The sequence below is a fragment of the Ciconia boyciana genome, chromosome 4, assembly GCF_034638445.1.
Source record: "Ciconia boyciana chromosome 4, ASM3463844v1, whole genome shotgun sequence".
NCBI classification, from domain to species: domain Eukaryota; kingdom Metazoa; phylum Chordata; class Aves; order Ciconiiformes; family Ciconiidae; genus Ciconia; species Ciconia boyciana.
Window position 1 is genome coordinate 61,788,220 of NC_132937.1, and position 18,697 is coordinate 61,806,916.

General features: G+C 38.4%; 1 protein-coding gene across 4 annotated transcripts in view; it reads right to left on the reverse strand.

Annotated features, from left to right (window-relative positions):
- Positions 1-18,697, reverse strand: part of TUT7 (terminal uridylyl transferase 7) — a 36,891-nt gene that overhangs the window by 15,313 nt on the left and 2,881 nt on the right. For all 4 annotated transcript variants that reach the window (XM_072859396.1, XM_072859392.1, XM_072859395.1 and 1 more), the window contains exons 3-14: positions 14,497-14,672; positions 13,809-13,925; positions 12,611-12,788; positions 12,076-12,164; positions 10,378-10,429; positions 8,521-8,590; positions 7,518-7,644; positions 6,647-6,766; positions 5,515-5,646; positions 4,586-4,766; positions 540-1,684; positions 264-414 (exon numbers count right to left, since the gene is read on the reverse strand). In XM_072859396.1, coding sequence (XP_072715497.1) covers positions 264-414; positions 540-1,684; positions 4,586-4,766; positions 5,515-5,646; positions 6,647-6,766; positions 7,518-7,644; positions 8,521-8,590; positions 10,378-10,429; positions 12,076-12,164; positions 12,611-12,788; positions 13,809-13,925; positions 14,497-14,672 — 2,538 coding nt within the window. The remainder of the gene's footprint in view (positions 1-263; positions 415-539; positions 1,685-4,585; positions 4,767-5,514; positions 5,647-6,646; positions 6,767-7,517; positions 7,645-8,520; positions 8,591-10,377; positions 10,430-12,075; positions 12,165-12,610; positions 12,789-13,808; positions 13,926-14,496; positions 14,673-18,697) is intronic.

The following is an 18,697-nucleotide window of genomic DNA, read 5'->3' on the forward strand; positions in this document are numbered from 1 at the left end:
AGAAATTATATTAAGATGCTTAAATGAGTAATCAGACAGCCCATGTGTGGAAGATAAACCTAAACATTTTGTGTTTCTCTAGACACAAACTACTTAGTAGTTCTGTTAAAGCCCCTACAAATCTTAGAATTGTATCTAAGAGAGTTGGATGCAGTGTTGCAAATAAACCGGCCCCCTTTATAACACCATTAGCCTGTGGTTATTTCATTGTTTTCTGCAGTTCTTTTTCCACCGCACAACAATATTCAAAGGAAAAAACTTACTGTAACATTGGACACAAACTTGATCTAGAATAACTGAAAATTTGGGTGTCAGTGCTGGCAGTGGGTCAAGCTCAATTTTCTTGAAGTCTTCTGGACAATCCCTCTTTAAATGACCTTCCCGTTTGCACAAGCTACATACTACCGTAGGAGACTGCGTGAACAGAAAGCAAGATTGGTTTTAAAAACTATAATGCTTTAATGAATTTGAGCAACACTTTCATATAACTGATAATAGAACATAAGCAATATGTTTATGTTCTGATACAGCTTGCTTACCTTGCCCTTTGTAAAAGCTGATTTACTGAATTCATAAAAGAGTTCAGATTCTAAACACTGTTCTATTGATGTGTTCTCTTCAAAAAGGCTTCCCTTCTCAGTAAGATCCTCTTGACTCAAATTGATCCTCAGAGGTTCCTCCACATTTTCTTCAAAGTGTCTGTCCTCATATTTACTGGGGATGGAAAAATCTTCTTCTTCCTCTGACACTGCATCATCATCTCCAGATCCAGTGTATATGTTATCTAGTTCATCTCCAGCTCTTTGGATAACACCACACTCTCTCTGGTTTAGAAGACTTGGCTCTTCCTCCTCTTCCTCCTCATCATCTGAGTTAATAATTTGGGATATATGACTCTGTGCTGAAGATAGGAATTTGGGGGGGGATTCATCAATTTCATCAGTACCTTCAGTGCTCTCCTCATCAATGTCAATGTTGTCATCCATTATACCACTGCATTCTAAGCCAAACTCATCACTCTCTGTAAGGGCAACATTTTGAAAACCTTCTAAGTCTGAAGTACTACATGTCTCTGTATCATGCTCATTCACTGTAACAGGGAGATCTCCACTATCACTGTCTTCATCTACTCCCTGCTCAGCAGTCAAGATATTATTCCATCTTCTTTGTTGTTGTTCATGTTCTTCCTCTTCCTCCTCCTCTTCCTCTTCATTTCCACTCTCTGTCTCTTCACAACTTGGTTTAAAATCCTCATTATCTCCAGAAATAATTTCCTCAATTATACAGTCTGAATCTTCATGGGCAATTCCCAAATGACTTGTATCATCAGCCAGTTCTTCTTCTGTGAAGCTTTCTGAGCCATCACACAGTTTTGAAGGATCAGTTCTATGTGCCTGGGGTGTACCTGTAGTCTCTGTTATGCGATCTTCCACTACAGCTGTGTTTGTTCTACCATCCAAGTTTTGCAACTCAGAATCTTCATGCCTTATAACATCTTTTCCATGGTCCAGCATTTGGGATTTCTCCTCATTGGCATTTGGAGAGGATTTTTTCCTCAATTTTGCACTTTTTTTGTGAGGCAAAGCAAAATACTTGTAAGTTGCTCTCAGACAGTGAAGAATATACTCATACACCAGCTGGCTGTTCAGAGTTCTTGCCACATTCCTTTTGACTGAATAGGGGTCTAGTAGAAAGAAGAAGTGTGCCGGCAGTGCAGCAGTTAACTTTTTTTAAAAAAAGAATACACTTACATCCTTACAAAATTTGAATATGCTACTGTTAGTTACTCTAAAACATTGTGTAGGGACATAAGATCTAAGAAATTGTCTGAGCAGCCAGGGATCAGGTTAGGAAAGCTAAAGTCCGGATAGAATTAACTCTGGCCAGGGACGTCAAGGGCAACAAGAAAAGCTTCTATAGGTATGTCAGTGATAAAAGGAAGACTAGGGAAAATGTGGGCCCTCTCCAGAAGGAAACGGGAGACCTGGTTACCTGGGATATGGAGAAGGCTGAGGTACTCAATGACTTTTTTGCCTCAGTCTTCACCAGCAAGTGCTCAAGCTACACCGCCCAAGTCGCAGAAGGCAAAGGCAGGGACTGGGAGAATAAAGAACCACCCACTCTAGGAGAAGATCATGTTCGAGACCATCTAAGGAACCTGAAGATGCACAAGTCTATGGGACCTGATGAGATGCATCCGTGGGTCCTGAGGAAACTGGTGGATGAAGTTGCTAAGTCACTATCCATCATATTTGAGAAGTCATGGCAGTCCGGTACAGTTCATACTGGCTGGAAAAGGGGAAACATAACCCCCATTTTTAAAAGGGAAAAAAGGAAGACCTGTGGAACTATAGGCCAGTCAGTCTCACCTCTGTGCCCAGCAAGATCATGGAGGAGATCCTCCTGGAAACTATGCTAAGGCACATGGAAAGTAAGAAGGTGATAGGTGACAGCCAACATGGCTTCACTGAGGGCAAATTGTGCCTGACAAATTTGGTGGCCTTCTACAACGGGGTTACAGCATTGGCGGGTAAGGGAAGAGCGACTGACATCATCTACCTGGACTTGTGCAAAGCATTTGACACTGTCCTGCACAACATCCATGTCTCTAAGTTGGAGACACATGGACATGACGGCTGGACCACTCAGTGGATAAGGAATTGGCTGGATGGTCACACTCAAAGAGTTGCAGTCAATGGCTCAATGTCTGTGTGGAGACCTGTGATGCGTGGTGTCCCTCAGGGGTCCGTATTGGGACCAGTATCATTTAACATCTGTGCTGGGGACACGGACAGTGGGATTGAGTACACCCTCACCAAGTTTGCAGATGACAGCAAGCTGAGTGGTGTGGTTGATACTCTAGAGGGAAGGGATGCCATCCAGAGGGACCTTGACAGGCTTGAGAGGTGGGCCCGTGCGAGCCTTATGAAGTTCAACAAGGCCAAGCACAAGGTCCTGGAACTGCGTTGGGGCAATCTCAAACATGTATACAGGCTGGGCAATGAGTGAATTGAGAGCAGCTCTGTGGAGAAGGACTTGGGGGTATTGGATGAAAAACTGAGTATGACCCAGCAATGTGCGCTCACAGCCCAGAAAGCCAGTCCTAGGCTGCATCAAAAGAAGTGTGGCCAGCAGGTCAAGGGAGATGATTCTCCCCTCTACTCCACTCTTGTGAGACCCCACCTGTGTACTGTTTTCAGCTCTGGGGCCCCCAACATAAGAAAGACATGGACCTGTTGGATTGGGTCCAGAGGAGGGCCACGAAGACGATCAGGGGGCTGGAGCACTTCCCCAATGAGAACAGGCTGAGAGAGCTGGGATTGTTTAGCCTAGAGAAGTGAAGGCTCCAGGGAGATCTCACAGCAGCCTTCCAGTACTTAGAGCGGGCCTCCCGGAAAGATGGGGAGGGACTCGTTATCAGGGAGTGTAGTGATAGGATGGATAAAACACTAAGAACAGAAGACATAGTTTTGTTGCTACATAAAACCACGGTGTGCCTACATCTGAGTACTGCATGGTGGTCTGGTCTCAATATTTTAAGAACGAAGTAATAAGATGGTGACTTTGGTTGAGTCACTGTCTTACACAAGGTCCTGCAACTGTATCGGGGCAATCCCAAGCACAAATACAGGCTGGGTGGAGAACAGACTGAGAGCAGCCCTGAGGAGAAGGACTTGAGGATGTTGGTTGATGAGAAGCTCAACATGACCCAGCAATGTGCGCTTGCAGCCCAGAAGGCCAACTGTATCCTGGGCTGCATCAAAAGAAGTGTGGCCAGCAGTTTGAGGGAAGTGATTCTCCCCCTCTACTCTGCTCTCATAAGACCCCACCTGGAGTACTGTGTTCAGCTCTGGGGCCCCCAACATAAGAAGGACATGGACCTGTTGGATTGGGTCCAGAGGAGGGCCACAAAGATGATCAGAGGGCTGGAGCCCCAGTCCTATGAAGATAGGCTGAGAGAGTTGGGATTGTTCAGCGTGGAGAAGAGAAGGCTCCGGGGAGACCTCATAGCAGCCTTCCAGCACCTGAAGGGGGCCTAGAAGAAAGCTGGAGAGGGACTTTTTACAAGGGCATATAGTGATAGGGCAAGAGGTAATGGCTTTAAACTGAAAGAGGGTAGATTTAGATTAGATATAAGGAAGAAACTCTTCACTATGAGGGTGGTCAGGCACTGGAACAGGTTGCCCAGAGAAGCTGTGGATGCCCCATCCCCGGAAGTGTTCAAGGCCAGGCTGGATGGGGCTTTTAGTAACCCGGTCTAGTGGAAGGTGTCCCTGACCATGGCAGGGGGGTTGGAACTAGACGATCTTTAAGGTCACTTCCAACCCAAACCATTCTATGACTCTATGATCTATGAATTGTGATGAATACAATTTTTAAGTCCACTTAATTGCTTTTGATAATGTTGAAAAAAATACCCAAGAGAAATATTAAATTGATTTTTTCCAAAACATATTCTACTATATTATTGGGAATCACAGTCCAGTATTGAAAAATTCTAAGTTATTACACACTATGTCAATAGCCAAGACAGTACCCTAGAAAATTAAAGTAACAGTTCTTTAAAGTTTGTGGATATATATACCTTCCACAGCAATGCGCTTTTTAGGCCAGTCCTTTGATTCACGAGACACTGTTTCTTTGAGTCGTATGCTAATAACCAAATCAGCCATATTGAACTCCAAGGCATAGAAACGAAGCATTTCTACCCAGAGCTGACCAGCAGGTGCTGAACACTGCTGTTCTGAACCAAATACTAAGGGAACCTGTCAATTACAGAAGAAAAGCTTAAATAATATTTAATGCACAGGTGTTTAGCTGTTACACTTCCTTGTATTTAATCTGTAATGTAATATTACAAAATTCATAGTTACTTCTCTACTCCTGCAATTGCAATAAAAACTGCAATTAAAAAATTGGAAGAGATAGTATAAACTCAGATTATAAAACTTCAAAGTGAAAGACTGCAGCAATGATAAAGAATAGCATAAATGATTAATAACAACTGCTTGTTTAAGTGCTTTTGCCATAATTAATAAATTTCCAAGAAAATATCACACCTAATCTAATTGGACAGAATGGATCATATAGCCTATTTTTTAGTGAAGCCTAAACTGTATTGTTAACTGTCAAAACGTGCAATCATATAATGATAGCGTTTCTTGCAAAGTTGTTATAAAATAAATAATTTGTAAGAATAGTTAAGAGGAAATATTTTTCATATGCTTAACCTAATTCTGAGATAAAATTGATTCAACTCTATAAACTGTATTCTCCCCCAACAGATTAAAACCTAGGGTCTTATCAAAGAGTTTGAAATAACACCTAGTTTCCTGCTAGCGTCTTAGCATCAAGAAGTAAGCATAGTAAGTATGGTATCAAGCAGTCATGCAATCTCTTAGTTCAGCTTGTGGTTTTGCAACATAAACACAAAACAAAAATAGAAGATGGTTCTTTTTTCAAGAACAGCAATGACTGCTGGACTACTACAGTAGTAAATTACATGGTTCAGACCTTGCCCCTTCTAGGGGAAGTTTCTTGTGGCAAATCAGAATCATCAATGGGGTTATGCTCCCAAACCACAGCATCATTCTCGACTTCTCTCAGATGAAAATTAGTTAATTTGTTTAATGAAAATCCTCCAATCTAAAGGAAATAGAATAAGAAACATACAGCTAAACATCACGTGAACTTTAAATCTCCCCCCCCCCCCGCCCCGTTGTAAGCCAAATTAAAACAGAACAAAGTTTAAAAATAGCTGTTCCAGGCCTAGAATATGCCCCAATCTGCTTCTCTCTTCTCCTTATACTTCTCTACAAAAAGCTCTCAAGAGTTCAGTGCTCTTGGAAGGGTATCCATATGTCATAGAACCTTGTCTTTGCACATTACACAAGCATAAATATGTATTTTTTAATTATATGGCTGTATACTATAGGACTTTTCTCTCATTCAGTGCAGAGAGTGGAGAGGCTTTGGGAATCAATCAGTCATGTACTGAAGGAAATTGTTAACTGCAAGGCCCATGCAATTGGTTATGGAAACTGGAACATGCACACTAAATATAACAGGTGACTCTAAGAACAAAAATGTGCCATGAATGTAACACCTGAATGGTGTCCTGGAGAACTGGATTCTGGATTTGTGTCCATAATACAGCTCCTGATATTAAGATGCATTTCAGCTTCTAAACCCAAGAAATACATGCTCTAAAGCCCTAGTCTGATCCCTCGGGGCAGGAATCACACTGGTGTGCTCCCCAGCTGTGGTCTACATTTTGAAGAATTAGATGTCAAAATCCAAGACATTGTCTTGGGATGTAGCTATGTGAATTCAGAGTTCTCGAGAGTCTGGAAGAAAGGCTGAAGAAATGAGGAAGTAGGTTATGAAGTGCATTATTCAATACCCAGCTCTCCTTACTCACAAAAGGGGCAACAGAGCACTTAATTCAATGACTAGGACTGTGAATTGCATCCTTACAGCCAAGCATACAGAAGTTAGGTGTAGTCTGGCTGAATTCACATTCTTTCTGAATTCCTGCAGAAGTGGCTGGCTTATGGCTTGCTCAGAACAGCAAGAAGCTGACGGGTTACACACCACATGTGATTGCTCCTCTCATTCATATTATTCAGTGTATTAATACACATACCCATGATCCCAAATAGACAGGTAGAAAAGGCTCTTTCCTCTGTTGTAGAAAGAAAATAACCATTAAAGCGAACACATAAGGTGACAAGCCTCCCTCTTCAGGATGATCAACACAGCACAACTGTAAAAATAAATGGTGCAGTCAAAGTTTCAAGTGATACCATGAAAAATATTCTTTTAATTACTGTTCAGAAGTCTGTCACATTAAATACTGACAGAAACTCAGACATCTTTCACTTCTTGTGGGATGGACTTTGTTCTCAAGGCCTGTGTATTTACTGGAGTCATGTTATTACCATAATATTTTCAGTGTAAGAGCCATAGGATGCAGAGTGGCAAAACAGACAGCATACAGCACCTTTGCAAAAATGGTGACTCATTTTACGTAGATATAGTACAAGCCAAAAGTTTTTCAATGTTTTTCTTAAATCATATTTTAATTGCAGGCACACAAAGTTTTGGAACAATTTATTTTAATTCACAAGAAAATTTTCATCTACATATGGAAACAAGCAGCTCTTTCTTTCAGTTTTTTCATGATGCATTAAATTTATGGGAAACAGGTAATTCCATTTCATATATATTCCTCTGACTTGTTTGGTAACAGAGCAGGACACTTACAGTCTGCATGCCACTGGCTGAAGCTTAAAATTCCACTTAGAAATTTAGCAGAACATTATAACACACAAATGATAGTTATATAATTTATAAAATTTACAATTTATAAAAAATTTAAATATCCTTTTTCCAACTCTTTTTCTAAAGACAGTTTCAACAACTGTTTTCTAAACCATACCTACAGTCTTAACAGCGTAATAATCAATGTTCATTCAATATTTATTCACAGATGGGGAAATACAAATGACCCTTACCTTTGCCCAGTACCTGAAGGCAATCACTAAAGGTACTACAGTAGGTTCCAGTTTTCCAAGTGTAGCCAAATGGTTTGTTGTTAGACAAGCATTCTCATTCCCTGCACTCACTTTACAAATAAGGCCACTAAAACCCAAAAAGAAACAAAGTAAAAGATCTTGGAGGTTTTGTAAGAGCAGCCATAGGTCAGATGACATCTCACAAAACAGTGTAGCAGAAGGCTGTAAGGAAAGACCTAACAGCTTCTCAAAGACACGGTATCTACATTGAACATAGCATGGAAAACCAATTTGATTTATGGCTAGGTTGAAAATATATGCATTATAATTTTCTGTAAAAGTGTTTTCAAATACAATTCAAATTTAAGTATTTGTCTCTAATGATATTAATTCACCGAACTAAAAAAAATTACAGTGCTAATTTCCTTCACGAATCAAAAACATCTTCCCATACCATACCCATCAGAAAACAGTTTCTATGCTGTTTCCACAGCACAAGAAACATTTTCAAACAGTGAAAGATCAAGGTAGCAGCAAATAACTTGGTAATATTTCTGTATCAGTATCTGTTTACAGAATGTTTCGTTAATCTTAAGTGATATCCATTAAATGGGCAAAATAAAATGTCTTTCACTTGTTCTCAAAATCCTAGTGAAGCTCAGCAAGCTGATCTTGCCCTTACAGAAATCCATAATTTAATATGGTATCTACACTACCTATAAGAAAGGAAAGTTTCTGCTTAAGCAGTTATCCCAAATGGAAGGGTAAGGGTACATGCTGGAAGCCATAATGCTTGAAGGGATTGGGAAATACACAGCTGAGGACAGAACAACCCTTACCCTCTTATTCTAGGCTAGGAATGACTTGCCCATTGAGTGTTAGTTTGTGTTTCAAGATCCATGGAACTGTAATAATTTAGTACAGAAACGTCATTTTTCAGATGTTGGTACATATAATTTACATTGCTATATACTATTAGAACACACAAAGTGACAACTGAGACCTTTGCTTTTCTCTGCACACCACCACTGGTATTCTAGCATGGAAATCTGCATCAACTTCCATAAAAGATTCTAGGGGGAAGAAAGAAAAAGAAGAAGCCATGTTAAGCATGGTGTTGACAGAAAAATACATTGAACTAGATGCAACTAGAAGAGTACAGCTAGAACCTCAACTTCTTAATAAAATGACTAATTTTGAGACAATCTGATAGATTAATCCTGTCACTCTTTTAAAGAAAGTTTTTCATATGTAACGGGAAGAGTATGGTCTATACTCTATGATAAGCACTGTTACGAAAATACTCAAAAAAAAAAGGAACTTTTCAAAATTCATATACACAGTAGGTATAATTAAGCAGGTATGTTTTGGTTAAGTACTGGCTTCAGTAATCCAGGCATACAGACAGACCAATGACATCTGTAAAACAACGTTAACATGAAAGATGAAAACCAGAGTGTTAGGTCAGTACTAGACAGAAAGAAAATATCCAACTTTATTTTCCCTGGTAATCTAGAAATGCTCTATATAAGCACAGAACAAAACAGGCTTACTGACATGATGTAATGTCTTCTTGCTATGCTTACTTTTTTTTCCTCTTATTCTTTACATAGGTTTCCAAATACAATTCATCTACATTTTTATCTTAACACTAAAGAAGTACAGATGCCACTGCAGCTCTTTCTCCAAGTGGAATTTATTGATCCGAACTGGGCTTATTTTTGATGCCTGACTATTTCACTGGGCCAGACAGAGAGGAAACTATGAAACAATTTTAGATACCCAACTCAAAAATTCTGAAAGGACAAGGTTTTATTCATGTTACCCAGCCATTTGGACACCCGACTTCTTTGAAAAACATCTTGCTTTTGCCACTGGGGTACCTCAATTGCCTAATGCTCTGTCCCTGTATCTTCTGACTCATAGAAAAAGGCCTTGCACAAGATGTTAATGCAAATATTCCTTGCTTTCAAAACACATTTGAGATCCTACCTTCTTACGGGATCTGGGTCATCATTCCTCCAGTCTGGTTGAACAATAACCCCATTCTCAAAGACTATCATGGTCATTTGACCAGACAAGAAGATGCACATACAATGGGGCGTGGGGGTGGAGAAAAATCTAGGTCAGTAAATATATGCATATTTAATAAACATGTTTGTAACCATAAGGTCTGATTTCCCAACTGTGGGCATAAAGCAAGGCAAGAAAGTACTAAAGCTACTTTTTGCAATCCTCATTTAAAAGGACAGAGTTTCTTTCCCATCTTTTCATTTTTTGCCTGCATATGCTCGAATTGGTTTGAGTAAATGCATTTTTTTTTTTTTTTTAAGATTGTAAGCTTTACTTGCCTATATTAGTGCATAGAGTTGTATTCACTACCTAAAAAAAAATAAATGTGTCTGTATGCAGTCATTTGTACATGGCCTTACTGCACTAACAGGCATATGCACATAGTTATAGGAAAAGAGACCACAGTCTGAAAGTACGTTACCAAGTTTCTGATCACATATTAAGAGCAGCCTAGGCTACTTTCTGTACTATACACGGTTAGTAGAGCAGTCTGGGGAAAGAAAGGCAGAACAGTCTACCTTAAGTTTAATGACATCTTCACTTATAATGTAGAAGAAAACCTCCCACTAGGGATTTCTCATATCAACACAAACAAAGGGACTTCAATAGTCATAATACTGAATACCAAACCAAAGTCACTTCTGCCAATGTATTATTTCCTGCAGTATTTTTCACATCTTCCTAAAAAAACAATAGCATGTGGTCTACCTGCTCAACAGAGGTGGAATTCAACAATACTAAGCAGTAGCAGTTTAACAGAATTGAGAAGGCAGCAATTTTTTCTTACCACTGTTCTGGAGACTTTCTTGCACAAGTAAGAGAACATCTGGTTGAGTCATCTGCCAATAAAAGTAATAAAGCTGTTTTCATAGCTGTCAAAAAGGTGATTTCCCACAACTCAAAAAAATTTTAAAATATTGCCCATAGGCCACTTCTGTTTTTCTTCCAGAGAGGGCAGCAAGAAGGAAACAAAATAACAGCAACTGAGAAAAAACTGCTCTTACTCCTTGGTTATCGCTAAATTGTACCAAAAAGAACACGAACTCTGCTGATATTGAAGAAAAAAAAAAATTAACCTGGAGTAATTGTAAGTAAAGCTATTTTTACCTCTATCAAAGACTTGGTTGTGGAAAAAAAACACCAACAGAAATACTATTTCAGTGTGCTTAAATATGATTGCCTTCTGACATAGTGGATCTACCCCACATGAAAGATTGGAATCCTAGCTTTTTAAAATTATATGCACTTTATGAACTCCACAGAATCACAGAATCGTATAGGTTGGAAAAGACCTTTAAGATCATCGAGTCCAACTGTAAACCTAACACTACCAAGACCACCACTACACCATGTCCATAAGCACCACATCCAAACGTCTTTTAAATAACTCCAGGGATGGTGACTCAACCACTTCCCTGGGAAGCCTGTTCCAATGCTTGACAACCCTTTCAGTGAACAAAGTTTTCCTAATATCCAATCTAAACCTCCCCCGGCTCAACCTGAGGCCATTTTCTCTCATCCTATCACTTGTTACCTGGGAGAAGAGACCGACCACCACCTCTCTACAACCTCCTTTCAGGTAGTTGTAGAGAGCGATAAGGTCTCCCCTGAGCCTCCTTTTCTCCAGGCTAAACAACCCCAGTTCCCTCAGCCGCTCCTCATCAGACTTGTGCTCCAGACCCTTCACCAGCTTCGCTGCCCTTCTCTGGACACGCTCCAGCACCTCCATGTCCTTCTTGTAGTGAGGGGCCCAAAATTGAACACAGTATTCGAGGTGCAGCCTCACCAGTGCCGAGTACAGAGGGATGATCACTTCCCTACTCCTGCTGGCCACACTATTTCTGATACAAGCCATGATGCTTGGATCATTCTTTTTCCCTACAACATTTCCATCTTTGTTTCCTAGAGGAAATGCTAAATTTTAACTATGAGACTGCCAAATGAACTACAGCAGGAATAAGTTTAAGTATGGAATCATAAGCTTTCCACAGTCCTCAATTTCTTTTCTTTGTTCAAGCATAAAGATGTATAGAAACAACTAGCATGACAAATCAATACTAAATTACTTTACATATAAATGATGCAAGATGGTTTCATGGCTCAAAAGTAACCTAGCAATCAAAAAATCTGATGTGCATATATCAGTACAGAAACAAGATCACGGAAGTGCCATTTAATCCAGCTGTAAGAGAAGATAAATAATGATCTGTCTCATAGGACTGCTAGGAGTACAGATTTAAGTGTTTTCAGTTTTTCAGAAGGAAGATTTGATAAAACACAAAGCTATATTATACTGCCTGACCATTACTGGTGTATGAAGCTAGGAATGTTATTTTACGACCATTTTAATGTGGTAGCTGTTTTACCCGATGCATTTTAATAAAAAGTGCTACTACCACACTGAGTTATATTTAAACTATAATTTACATAAAGGTGCAAACATTCAAAACCACTTAGACATACTTAATAAAATGGCCTTACTTACAGTGGCAGGAAACTGGATATCTATGTTTATGTCTGAAGTTTTGAAACCAAATCTGGTACAGGAGGAGCCATACAATCTTAATGAGCACTCTGCAACAAAAAGAATTATATTGCATTTACTCTATACCCAATTCTAAGTCTGTAGCTACTTTATGGCATTATCAGGAGATCTTAAACCTACATCTAGTTTTGATAGCCACAGGAGATGAAGAAGGGTCTTCCAACAGCACAGAACTGTGTTAGTAAATCTGGCCTTCCATGCTGTTGCTAGTAAAGGCTTATCATGAAGGTCAAATGCCCCCCATGTCCTGTTCATCTTCACTTTTTATTACAGGTCTGTTTGCGTATGAGCACCGTTGTTAATTTAATTCTGATACAGGGTTATATTGCCACATCAGGTCATTCAACAGACTAGTAATTAAATATACTGTTTTAGAATTGAGCTAGCCAAGGTTTTTAACTAAGTTTTCACTTTATAAGCTGTTGTTTTCCTTTTTTAAAAAAAGTTGGCATTTAAAACAAATCGCAAATAATACCTGGCAATTTTTGACGCAGTAAGTTTTCCATCACTGTTTTAATCTCGAGCCTTTCTTCTAGATCTTCGTTAGTTAAGCCAAACTCCTGCACTACATTTTCAATAGCAACACCAATAGCTTGTATCTGGGAAGGCGTTGGAGGAGGCAGAGCGGTCAGCAGCTGTTCTTCTTGCTTTTCCTTTAAAAGATAATAACAGTGACATTTTAATGATTTTCTTGAGTTGCTTAATGTGCTAGAATAAATGCCCGCAGCTCATCCCAAGTAATACCACCACAGGTTTTCTAAATAATGGAGGTAATTGGAAGCAAGAACATCAAGAGAGAAACTGTGACAGGTAAAAAGAATTAGATATTCCAGTAGGCTTCAGTAATGTGCAGAGGTATATATACATGTATTTGGAACATTAAAAAAAGTCACCAATTCTTTCATCATCAATGAAGTAGGAAAGGGTGAGAGTTAAAGAGGAAGAAATAGAAAACCTGCAGAAGACAAATATTTTTGCCCACTTCAAGCTGAGAAAGTAGAAGGAACAGAAGACATTTAACTAAAAAAATAGGAAGGAAAATTGAGGTTATGCAGGAAGTTATTCTGATGTTTATGTTCAAAACAAATCCATTTCCTTTACATATAAACAAGTCTGTAAAACTCCACAAGTTTTTAATTTCATTTACAGTATTTCTGAATTGAAATCTTCACCCTGACATATAGCTAATAATTTCCAATCCTGCCATACCAACTATATTTGCTTATTGCTACTCCTCATTGCTCTGGACTTGATCAAAACTCTTCATTGCTGAAATATGCCAATGAAATATACACTAAGAAGAATACACATAACTAGTCTACAAGAATTATAGAACAGCAAAACAGAAGAGTCAGTTGGTACAGCTTTTTTATTATACTTCAAACCACCAGTAACAAAATATTACTGAGTTATACTTTAAATGAGGACTTCTTTTAATAATAATAGGCATGAAAAAGTACAAATTAAATTCCAAAGCCGAAGGCAGACCCCAGTCCAGATCCCAGGTTTACTCTTTTTACCAGTATCACTACGTAATAGTTTTTAAGAAGATTCAAACACAGTAAAAAATAAATGTGGAATGATTTTGGAAGCAGTGCAGTTTCATTGCCATTAGTAGGGTGAGGACAGTTTCATAAATCTGCATTTTAGACTTTTTATTGTCCTTAACTCACCTTTAGGCTTTTCTTGTGTCTTTTCTCTTTAATATGCTTATGGGCAAAAGCCACCGACTCAATCAAAACATCACACAATTTGCAGGTGTATTTTGCTGATGGGTAGCTTCGAGGTTGCTAAAATAAAGATAGCAAAAAACCCTAAAATACAGAACGATATTACCTTCATTTCATTCAATACCCTTGCTAAGTTGAATGACTGTAACTCTGAAGTCCAGAAATACTCACTTTAGCTTTCCTAACTCCATCTTTACAGTCAAAAAGTTTGCATATCAAATATAATGCCAGAAGAATGGTGGTACTGAGTCAATCAAGCCCAACACATTGTCTTTTACAGTGGAAAATACCCAATGCCCATGGAAGAATATATTAACTGAACAAACATACAATAAAACTTTTCTGATCCACTGCTCCAGCATCTAGTGATCCAATGTTAATTCATGAACTAAAGAAGCAGACATTTTTTGTGCTTAAATTGCTGCCAAACCAAGATTTATTATAGTAAAAATACAAAGGACAACCTGCCTTCTCTTGACAATTCATTAACAGCACCCCTTTTGTACGTTACATCAATTCTATAACTGGACCTTCTAGCTACAGTCAGAGAAATTGCTCAAAGTGTAGCCTCTATATTGTATTTACAGACAAAAAAAATAGGAGAGGACTATACAAGTAAAGACAGTGGCACCTTCTTCAGCCTGTAAATGCAGTCTCGCTTCAATCGTTCTTCAGCTTGTTGCAACCCTAGAAGTTCTTTTGCCGACAGCACAGATTCATCTATGACTGGACCATCCACTTCATCTTGATCATACTCATCTTTTCTAGTTCTTCTTGATCTTCTTGGTTTCCTAAGCTTCTTCATTTCTTATAAAGAGTTATGAGAGCAAATATGTCAAATAACTTCAGAGTACCACAAAACATTTTGTTTGTTTTTTCCATTAATTACCCTTCTACTTATGTGCACGTCAAAGATAATACATACCACCTACCCTGCATTGTTTCATAATCTGTTCTGTGCAAGTCTGATAATAGCAAGAGCGTATATTTGTGTTATAACCTATAGTACCTTTGTTCTGAACTACTAAAAACCACTAATGTGTCCCATTGCAGTCCTTCTTATTTAGATAGCTTTGTTAAGCTATCTAACCTTATTTAGATAGCTTTGTTAAAACTTGCAGAAAAATAAAACTAAATGCAATAGATTTCACTGCCTAGTTGAGACATACCTGTATGTCATTATAATGAAAAGGTAGAATATATCCAAAGATTTCAGGATGCCTAGTCAGGCTTAGGTAGACAAACAAGCTAGAAAGTGAACTGACCCATAGACCACTATGAATATCACAGAATTAGTGAGCGTAGGCCAATCTGAAAGATTTGTAAGAGCTAACAGCACTATGATATAGCACCACCATGGCTTTGCTGACATACAGCAATTTATTATCATCAGTAATAACTGTCTGTTAATGTCACTTGCCTTTCAGTTAAACCAGCATATGGATCAGTATTGCCTTCACATTATTAAACAGACGAGTGAAAAAAAAATAACAACCCCTATTGGCTACATAAGTCAATAAATAATAACTTGCTAAGTATTTGCACACATTGCTTAATAAAGCTGTGCAACTGACAGAATAAACATGCTTAGAAAGCCTGTTACGTTTACAGCAAAAGTTCTGGAACAAATTAATGTAAATACCACTTCTACTTTTAAGCAAACTTTGTCATCATTTTGAAGCAGGAATTGCTATTGGTCCAAAGAGTACCTGTAAAAGTAATCTCAGGAATGAATATACACAGCCCAGATTGTCACACATGACTTTAGATCACATCTTACCTTTCACTTGAACAGCTATACAGGATGTCCAGATGCATTCAATTTTTAAAGCTCCCTGCTTCTGAGAAAGTTTATGTAACTTCCTTAGACTCCAAAACCCTTATCATAGCATAAGGTTTTAATTTGTAAAAATTAAAAAAAAAAAAAAAAGATAAAACACAACTCCTTTACCAAATACATTTACAAAGTTTCTTTCCTGCAACCACAATTTTTGACTCTAATAACTGGCAAAAGGGAAGCGACCTGGTTGTGTATTTTCAACCATTGTTTGATTCAGTTCACTGAGCAGCATGCATGTGCTAGTGCTGTAAACAGGAACAGGACAAGAATGGTAATATAATTTATTTCAGCAGCAGCACAAGTTTATGCTGGAATAAAAAGAACTAAAGCTTAATAGGTTGCAGGGACAGTACTCCAAAGGAAGCTCCAAGGAGCAGAAAGAGAAATCAGAGTCTCTGAACTTTAGACATCCATTTTCCATGCTGACTCTCCTGCTCAAACTCCTAAGACCCGCCACAGTTGTTTGACTACATTTTTAGTGATCAGTGTGAGAGAAAAATGTGTATTAAATGAACAACTTTGCAGGAAACCGTGTGACAACTACCTACTTACAAATTATTTGTGTAATCACTAAGTAACTTTAAAAAATTACAAAGTAAATAAATACTTCTAATATTTGCTGGTTACAGTAGTGACAATTTAATTATAGGTTAATGACTAAATAAAGTACCAAAGGCAAGTTAAAGTTAAAGCTCCTGCAGAAAAATCAGTGCCTCAAGAGATTTCGTAGACTCTTTCCTTATGAGCTACAATAAAAAGACATGAAGGTAAAGGAAAGGGACAACTGCATAAAAGATTTCAAGTAAAAGGAAATGCTAAAATAAATATTTTTAGTTATTGTTTCCTACTTGACAGAGAATTAGAGCTTTTGAAGGGACCTCAAGAGGTGAGCTATTCCATGCCTGTGCTTTGCAGCAGGATGAAATGAACTTTGTCAATCCTGAGCAATGCTCACCTAACCTGTTCTTAAAGGCCTTCAGGTACATCCTCCATGAGCTGCCCAGACAACCTCTCCAGTACTTCACTAGGTTTACCATGAGATACATCCCCTTTATTGCTCATCTGAACCTTTCTTGCTCAATTTTAGGCCCATTGCTTTGTGTCCCATCTATTGGAAAGACGCGAGCCAGATTACTACATCAGCTTTTTAATACCTTTTTAGACAGCTGAAGACTGCTATCATGCCTCTCTACCCTTTCCTTTTGCAGAAAGATTGGGGATTGTTTACAGATTGTGTGGTTTCTGTTTCCTATGTGCCCTGGCATTCTTCTTGCTCTTCTTTGGACTGTTTCCATTTTATTCATTCAAGTAAGGTGCCAAAGCTGGACAGAGCACTGCAACCAAGTTTACCAAAGACTTACAGAAAAAGGAGTACTTCAGGCTGCGAGTCTGTTTTCATGCCTCACAACACCATGACACTGACTACTCATTATCATCTTCTGATTCACTACGATTTCAGATTCTTCTCTAAAAAAAATACTTATAACAACTTTTCCTCCTTTATTTGTATAGTTGACATTCCTACTTAGACAATGGCATTTGCACATATTTCTATTGTGCTTCATCCTGTATGTAGGTAATTTCTCCAACTGTGCAGTTATTTTAACTGACTTTCCTGCTTTTCCACATTCAGCTCCTACCAGCTCCACAGCATATTCAAATTTAAAAGCACAAAATCAATAAGCATGCTGTCTTCATTCATCATCAGAATAGCGTAATAAACATTGAACAGAATAGAATCCTCATAGGTGCTTGCTCAATGATTCCTATTATTTTGACAAAATCTTTGTTAAGTATTTTCTGAGTATAGTTATCTAATTAGTTCTGCAAGTCTCTTGTATTAATTTCATCTAGAGAAATTTCCTCTAGTTTACTTACAGGACTGTCATGTAAGAGTGTCTAAAGTACTGCAGTACTAGTCCTAGCAGTATCTACTAACTGCTTCTCCCACGTCCACAGGGAGCTGATCACCATTTAAAAGAAATAAATTAGAAGGACTTGGCATACTTTTTTTGTGACGAATCCATGTTTACTGCTACTTTTATCTTTGTTACCTTTCAAATACTTGTCAATAGCAGGTTACATTATTTGTTCCAGAACGGATTCCCAAGGTTAAAGTTGTGTACTGTTTTTTTTTTTTTTACTTCCACTTTTAAGAGACGCTTGCCCTTTCCTATATGCCAGTAGCTCACTTCTCCTGAATAAGCTCTCAGGTATGATTGCCGGTGGTTCCAAAAATCTACTTCAGTGAGTTCCTGAAGTTTCACAGAACAAAGTTCATTAGACCCAGCAAATCTGAGAACAAACTTGCGAAAGCATTCTACTCTGCTCTCTCCTCATCTGAGGTTGAGCTTAAGTGTGCAACTTACTTCTAACAATGAGAGACGCTGGGCACCTGCTGACAGTTTATCTTTTTAGTGACAGCTAGTATCAAGGGAAAGGACACTTAATTCCTGGACTTCCTGGTATCCACCAGCAATAGCTTTCCTTCTCAGCAGGGGGGCAGATCAATACTGTCTTTGCTGCCCAGTCTTAACTGAAACAAGACAGATGTCTTGCTAACAGGCAGTTGTTCCATGTTAGCAGCACCTCATCTGTGCCTTAGCTTTCTTATTTTGTCTAATTACATTCTCTTTAAAGCTTCCTCTTTCTGTTACACTTCCTTCTGGTACTCAGACTCAATGAAGAACTTACGATATTGATCACTTTATCCTCCCTTAACCTGTTCTTTCTTGCATTTCAATACATACGTTGTTATAGACCTCATCAGTAGCTCCAAAATCTTACACTGTATCAACTTAACTGAAACATCCCTTATCAGCGTTGACAGATTCAATCAAATTGTACCTAGAAAACTGCAAACAGGGATGCTACACAGATGCTGCCATCTACTTACTCCTACCACTTATAAACTAACTTACAAAGACAACACAATTTATAAAACAAGTTCCAAATCATTCGCTGTAACAATCTGTTTAAAGTACTGCAGTAT